Source organism: Doryrhamphus excisus, linkage group LG7 (assembly GCF_037039965.1).
Source record: "Doryrhamphus excisus strain RoL-2023G ecotype Guam linkage group LG7, RoL_Dexc_Guam_v1.1, whole genome shotgun sequence".
NCBI lineage: Eukaryota > Metazoa > Chordata > Actinopteri > Syngnathiformes > Syngnathidae > Doryrhamphus > Doryrhamphus excisus.
This window is the reverse complement of record NC_136363.1, coordinates 16513453-16521657: the sequence shown is the minus strand read 5'-3', so window position 1 is coordinate 16521657 and position 8205 is coordinate 16513453. Positions and strand designations below refer to the sequence as shown.

The 8205-nt window shown below is 42.9% G+C and overlaps 1 protein-coding gene across 1 annotated transcript; it reads left to right on the top strand.

Moving 5' to 3' along the window:
• Positions 1-198: 198 nt before the first annotated feature.
• Positions 199-8155, top strand: arl8 (ADP-ribosylation factor-like 8). Its single transcript, XM_058059799.2, has 6 exons — positions 199-735; positions 3987-4047; positions 5589-5736; positions 5964-6047; positions 6133-6284; positions 7450-8155. The coding sequence occupies exons 1-6, from the start codon at positions 690-692 to the stop codon at positions 7496-7498; spliced, it is 540 nt and encodes a 179-aa protein (XP_057915782.1). The 5' UTR covers positions 199-689; the 3' UTR covers positions 7499-8155.
• Positions 8156-8205: the final 50 nt, after the last annotated feature.

The following is an 8205-nucleotide window of genomic DNA, read 5'->3' as shown; positions in this document are numbered from 1 at the left end:
CTTTTAGAGAAGCGGTGCTTTTGACTTGTTTAAAAGAGCCGGTCCCTTCGGCTTCGGCTTTTCTCAAATTATTTGCAACAATGTAAAATTAGGCACAAAATATTTAGTAACTATATAATATAATTATATAAATGCGTGGCGATGAGTATAGTGTGATAGGAATTGCAAGACATTTACAGTAGGTTAGGGTTTTGATTCAGGCTCCATAACACAACGTGGCGGCAATGCACAACAGAAGGTGATTGTCAACCACCAATAAAAAACAGAAGAAGAACCGCGACTGAAAAAAAGAGCCGCCTTCTGTTGTTCATTCCAAAGAACCACCTCTAAGAGCCGTTGCGGCAGCCTCCGATACACCACTACCCGCTGCCCAGAGCGGACCATCGAGCACACCGAAGGCGACGACAAACGGTTTAATAACGAATAACAACCTTCTCCCTCCATGTTGGCTTTTCTCGTCATTTTAGTCGCGCCTACGACATTGTAGGTGCCTCCCGGCCGCATGGAGTCCTTGTTGAAAAAGTCAGTGAGGCTTTTTGCGGACAAGAGAGCATCGCGCTGCTGTTAGCTAACGTAAGCCGATGCTTGCTAATGTTAGCTAGCCGCAGCCAGTGGACTCCAAGGGCTCGAGCTCGGTACCGCGGTCCACTTTACTCAAGGAAGAAAGGAATTTATCATCCTTTTAAACAATGGGCCTCATATTCGCCAAACTATGGAGCTTCTTCTGTAACCAAGGTGCGTGAAGACTTTTTTTTGTTCTGCTAGCAAGCAAAAACTTGAACAATTCCTAAAAAAAATAGTTCAGCAATTCTATTATCCATGTTCTACTAATGAAGTACTCCACCATTGGTGTTAAATTGTCGGCGTTTGAGTGTGTGGTTGTTCGTGAAGTTACTTGTTGTTCCCTCCAGACAAAAGACACGACCAGCATGTACCCGTCTTATGTATGTATTCTATACATTATATATACAGTCGTGGCTACAAGTTTCAGGAGTGAGTTACATTTTGTGGTGGGATAACTGCTGCCTTGGTATTTTTTTTGTTAAAAAAACAAGACATTTTGTGGGGGTCAAAAATGAATACAACTGTGTGTGTGTGTGTGTGTGTGTGTAAAGGCCTCGTTCTCTCCGGCTGAGATAATCCATTCACCTAACAGGTGTGGCATATCAAGATGCTGATTACACATCATTGCAGAAGTCTGGCGACAACAAAAGGCCACTCCAGAATGTGCAGTTTTATCACACAGAAAACGCCACAGATGTGGCAAGGGGGGGTGCAATCAGCATGCTGACTACAGGAATGTCGACAAGACCTGTTGCGTGTGAACTGCATGTTCATTTCTCTACGATACTGTGTATCCAGTCGGCGTCACAACAGCTGACCTCCAAGATCAGGTGCAAACATTTGGTTTGAATAACTGTGCGATTTGTGTGCAAACCGTAAGCGGTAAGTGCTGACTTTTGATGACGGCTGGCGCTTTCAGAGAGGTGAAGTCCGGTTTTCTCTGTAGAGGGCAGGGCCCTGTTTCACGAAGCAGGTTCAACCAACTCTGAGTCTAACCCTGAACTCTGAGTTGATCTACTCTGAGACAGGAAACTCTGAGTTACGGGTTTCAGAACAGGTGATTTCATTTGGTTCAATCAACACAGAGTTTGTTCACTCTGAGTTAAGCGCGTGCACCATGACTTTAAAAAGCCCTCATCAATGGAGCCCCGTTCCCTCGATTCACCATGGGTGACCATGTAGTTGGTCTACATTTCTCATCAAATGTCTTTACACTTAAGACACCACCTAAAAAGTAACTGGTTTTCAGGCAATTTTCACTTGTTTCACGCACATTTTCAATTGAAATAAGTAGAAATAACAAACTTGCTCCACTGACAGATTTTTCAAATTATTTTTTTAAGTGAAATGTGATTGAAACACGTGAACATTGTCTAAAAACAATTTACTTTTAGGTTGTTTTGATCAGAAATTTGACATTTTGATGAGAAATAAGACAAATATTGTTGGTATGATTTTGAGTTTTTGCAGTTTGATGCAGTCTGACATTCAATCTACCTGCACATTGATGCTGTGAATGGATTTTCTGTTCACATAGTCTCCTTCATTTTCTGAAGGAGCAACGATGGGAATGTGCGTCCCATCGATGCACCCTAGCACACCAGGGAATCCTAAAAGAAATTAAAATGACAAATCCCAGTGTGAGGTTGCAGCACCATGTCATTAACTGAATATGATTTATAATCATACATTTTAACTGATTTCTACATTCACCTGCAATTCTGTGGAATTCCTCCTTGATGACCCCCACGGGTTTATGTCTCGGGAACACAACGAAGGAGTTGATTCGTCTTTTTAGTGCTAGGGACACTTTTCTCACAGCTCTGCAGACGGTGGCCTTGCTAATGTTTTCTGCATCACCTATATTATATAAAAAACTTCTGTTGGCAAAAAACCGAAGAGCAACACACAGAATCTGGGTGGATGGCAGTGGACGTCCACGGTTGGTGATGTTTTGAATGTCCTGACGGATGAGATTATGGATGTAAGTGATGGATGGTGAAGCGGTACCGTTCGAAAAGAAAATTATCTGGAAATGATAGCGTGTCCAATCTCGGCCTGTGGATAACTTCCCTACAAATGCGGAGCTCTCTTCTGACTAGTAGTGCCTCTTCGTCTACAGGGTCTTCTACAAACGGACATGCCATGGTTCAAAAAACAATGCGACACACAGCACACCTTGAAGAAAAATGACCAAACTGGCTTTAAACGCGCGCGACAATGAATGAATCACACCGTGTGTAGCGTAAGAGGGCGGAGACAGAAAGAAACTCGAGGTTCATTGAAGAAAACGCGGTCCCAACCAGGTTATGTTCACAGAGTCTGTTGCCATAGTAACTGACACCGAGGTTAAGTTACCTCTCTCTGTGAAACAGGCTGCAGTTGCTCCTCTGTCTCTGGTTTGACTTACCTCCCTTTGTGAAACGGAAAACTCAGTTTCCCTCATTTCAGGGTTAACATACTCAGAGTTTTCACTAAACCTGCTTCGTGAAACGGGGCCTAGGTCAAAGATGATTTGATGGCGGTTTGTTGATAGCAGTGTTGTGAACGAGGCAGCCCACGGTGGTGATGGGGGTTGTATACAGTGATAAGATCCTGAGCCCCATTGTTGTACCATTTATCTCCAACTCATGTTGAAACACGATAAAGTACGGCCCCATGTTGCAAGGATATTGTCCCAACTTGACTGATGTGTGTTTGATTCTGTATTCTTGGGCATGATACTGAACCCAAAGTTGGTCCTGATGCTGTGTCATCAGTAGGTGAATGAGGTAACAAGTTCAAAGTACTTTTGAGTACCTTGAAGACTGGAAAATGTTATACAAATGGCGTCTAATCAGCATTTTGATTTGTAATCAGCCACACTTGTGACAAGTCAGCTTATGGTAAAAAGGAGCAAAACAATTCATACATACTATGTAAGTGTGGCGGTTTTGTTTACAGGTCAACTTCCTTCCTTCCTTCCTACACACTGCATGTTTGCATTTGCCAATTGTTGTTTTCATAGGACACGGGGGCCCAAAGTACATTCTCAAAATACAATTTCAATAGGAAAACTAGAATAGATCTTTACTATGCAGGCCTCTGCTGGAAAAAGGTATGATATCCCTGGCATAGGAAGTCATGGAAATGGAAATAATCTGTTGCCATCACGAATGACTATTCTTAATTTGGGTGTATAGACGAAGACGAACAGTCAGGTCTTGGATGATTGACAAAGGGGAAGATCAGCGCTTTATTTTAATTGAATAATTACATGACAACACAGCCATGGTGTGAGTCATTGGTGCAGCTAATAGATGAGAGGATGCCATAGAAACGCATTGTCACGCAATAATAGTCAACTTGTGACCTTTCACCATTTTGTTTTCACATGTTCAGTATTCTATTCAATTTAATGTGCTGTACTGTTTATGTTGCAGAGCACAAGGTGATCATTGTTGGCCTTGACAACGCTGGGAAGACGACAATCCTCTACCAGTTGTAAGTTGATTCATTAGGAACTTGATTAGGTACATCTGATCATGGGCTCAACACGTGCTATTGGTTTACATCTAGGTAGGAATTAGTGTTCATCTGCACTAAAAGAGGATTCTTGAAACAGTTTTGTGACACGTGTAAGTGTAGGAATTATTCTTCACTACGTCTAATTCCATTGTTGGTCAACTGCTGCAAGCTTCCTAAACACTAGGGAGCAATTGTGGTCATTTTAGCTTGTTTTGGAACAGAATGCTACATGTTTCTAGTTGTCACTTGGATAACTTGGCAGTCTACATGTCTTACGAGTGGTCCTTCACATTTAAAGATTTCATGAAATAAAGTTTTAATGATAAATATTTTTAACAAGCGCATACACCTATTTCTGTAATATGTAGGGTTATGTACCGGTTATTAGTAAAAAAAAACCCAATATAATTGTATTGACCTGCATTGTAACTTGGCAAGTTTAATATGACCGACCAAACATCATGAGGATTTGTAATAGAGTACAGATACGTTCCCTCAAACCACCAAGGCTGTCCAAAACATGAAAAAAACGTGAGCAGCTTCTACAGGATGGCAAGAAGTCATTAATTCTGAGTGTACTTGATGACCAGCCCGTGTCAATGATGAGTAATGTTGGGTTTGAATCCCATCTGTTGTTGACTATTCACTGAGTAATATCACTTTATCAAGCCTGTTCCAATATTGTGTACTCCAAAATAATAAAGGCATGGATGGTACTTATGCCCCTGGTATAAATGATGAGAAATGGACAAAGTGGGTCAGACTAGAGTGAGATTTATATTATTCAGCCAATAAGGAACCTTCATTTACTAAAAAAAAATATGAACAATCACACTCCTCAAATTCCTACTGTTGTGCGTGATGGCATTGTTTCACTTTAGGAAAAATAAACCACAGCAAATTATACACATTAGATGATGAAGCCACACCTTATCACCACAAATGGATTTCTCAGCTGTGGGGAAACTCAGTTCAGAAACACAGTAGACACAGTATAAGGCTACTTGGAGGAAGTGTGGCGGTTTCAGTTCAGCTGAAACTGCCGGCCCAAAACACAAGAATCACTTGAAGTACATAGATTGCATTTCTGACAGTTGAATGTATTCCATCCTGCTGTGTGCATTCCAAGTTCCTAAAAACCTGGTTGACAACTTTTTTTGGCATCAAAAGAGCCATTTGATCCCGTTTCCACTAAATCAAAACACAGCCACAAAACCAATTTGACCACTGAAGGTAAAGTTTACTGAAACGTATTGGATTTGCCTTCTTTATTTTCTTCCTGTTCCTCCTGGTGGTGTGACAAGACACATGTGTTGCCAACTGGCAAATGATCATGTTTCTTAAGCCTTCCCCGGGCTCCAACACAGCAATCTGGGCACAATGAGGGGGAACTACTGCTGTAGCTACAGAAGACTTCTAAGATCTCCATCTTGGAAATACAGCTGAGATGTTTGTCCCTGTTTATCAAAGTGACTTGTGCTAAAGGCTAATCATCCCTTCCTCCCACCTCCCACCAGTCTCATGAACGAGGTGGTGCACACGTCTCCCACCATTGGCAGCAACGTGGAGGAGATTGTGGTGAAGAACACGCACTTCCTCATGTGGGACATAGGTGGACAGGAGTCTCTCAGGTCCTCGTGGAACACGTACTACTCCAACACAGAGGTACACACACGCTTTGTTAGACCGCCCGCCCGCCCAGGTCAGAGGTTGCACGCTCACGTTCTCGTCAGACTTGACGGAAGGAGCAGATGGAGGTGGAAACAAAGAGTGGGTGGAGTGGTTGCCATGACGGCATTCATCCCGTGTCTGATGGCCTTCTGCCCGCATTGAGCGTTTCTTTGTCGTCCAACGGTGGTGTGGTAAATAAAGGCAGTGTCATGTCCTCCTAGTTTGTCATCCTGGTGGTGGACAGCACAGACAGGGAGCGTCTGGCCATCTCCAAAGAGGAACTCTACAGGATGTTAGCTCATGAGGTCAGCACCACTTCTTTGTTCATTCTTGTGAAAGAAAGTCCAGCTGGACTCCCTAACACCCCTCCCCTCCCCGTTGCCCCCACAGGACCTGAGGAAAGCAGCTGTGCTGATATTCGCCAATAAGCAGGACATGAAGGACTGCATGTCGGCGGTGGAGATATCCAAATACTTGACGCTGAGCTCCATCAAAGACCACCCCTGGCACATCCAGTCCTGCTGTGCCCTGACAGGAGAAGGGTAAGACCGACACTGAAGGCTTTACACGAGGCTCTTCCTGTTACCTTTCATGGTTACATGGTGGACCGATATGGAAGCGGAGTAATGCCTAGTACACATTCTAGCTTTAAGCTAATGATGAATAGACATGGTGGAGGATCTGCTCCTACGAAATGGTCAGTGATAACCAAGCAGTGTAGCATCTCCTTATTCAATCAGGAATGGAACTTCTTCCTAGTAAGCCTTGCTGGAACCCTTCCAGTGTGCATGACAAGTACAGGGATACAATGAAGACATTGTTGTTGTTTTTATTACCGTCTGGTTGACTTGGGAGTTCATGTGGGTAGAAGTTCCCCCTGACCATAGAAGTAGGAAGAGACCTGTATCTATGGTCACCACTAGGTGATGCTGTGCTTGATATCTGTGATCCCACGGCTAGAATTGGTGTCATGTACAATATCATCAAAGTCTAGTGTTTTATGTCACTGTTTTGAGAAAGTGAAGCCCATATATTCCATAGATTGATGACATGGAGGGAAATATTCAAGGGTGATCCTGATCATGAAAAGCTAAGATTCCGTGTGTGACAAAAAAAAGTGTGAAATGTTGTCTTGGCCAACTCAAACCCCATGCAAAGGTTTCATTTCCTAAGTCTTTAAACGCACCTTAAGTCTGGGTTAGTAGGTTATTCAGTCATGGGGCCGACTGCTGATTCCACACATCAACGCTAGCAAAGACGCTCATGTGTGCAAGTGTATTCATAGCAACATCAGCCATCTTTTCTATGCTGCTTATTCCTACAGAGGCTGGGTACACCCTGCACATATAATAGACATAAGTTATATTGAAATTAACAATTGAAAATAATGCAAATGAATATTGTGCCTTATGATGCATACCGTCTAGTACTTTTGTACAATCCAACAGTAAAAGTGAGAAGAAACTTACCTGCATCTCATACTTCATTTCCCCAGTGTCTTGTTTACTACTAAATGTATGATTCCTACCTGCATTATGACCTCCTTGTGATCATGCGTGTCACAAAGGTATCAAACATGTCCCGTAAGCATCAGGCTGATGAATTTTTGATGGCAGTCTATTCAATATAGGAATACTAGTATAACATATGCTATTCAATATAGGAGTACTAGTATAATACAGTATAGTATATGTTTTGTGTTTGCAGGCTTTGTCAGGGTCTGGAGTGGATGACCTCCCGGGCTGGCCTGAGATAGCCATGGATCTACACCCCCCCACCCTCCATCACCACCAGCATTTCCTTCCTGTTATTTTGGATGCAGACGACAGCATGGACAGCAAGTTGCTGCTTGTCTGGGCATCAACACTACATAAGGTTAAAGGTCAAGGTTTTAGGACTAAAGGACAGGAGTCAAGTCTGGATCCTTAGGACCACACGTGCACCACATGGAGGCTATTTTTTATTTTTAATCCAACTTCCGAGTCAAACAAAAGGGATGGTGAGTATCGGAAGAATGAAGAGGATGTTTGTCATCGCACACCTTGTTACGCTCGTTATAAGCTACGTGACCCCCGTCACGCCGTGTCTCCCAAATGTCGTCAAACTGGAATCTCCTCTCGCTCATGTCACTTTTACTTCCTGTTTGTCCTCCGCCTTCACTGGCGCCCGAATGGTTTTTAATGACAGTATTTTCATGTTTTTGTTTTTAAAGAAATGGTGCTCTTGCATGTGTGCATTATTTCCCACTTTTCTAGCAAAGTGAGACGATGACGTCAGTATTGAGCCACGGCCTGGTGAACAGGACGGCTCGGCCTTAACCACCTTTGACTGGCTCAGGTACCATGTTACATGTTACATATTACATGCTAACATGTTTCATTAAATGCTTTTCTTCTATGCTTTACCATCATAACCAAGGCTTTTTATTCACATCTGCAATATATTCAACACACACGACAGTCT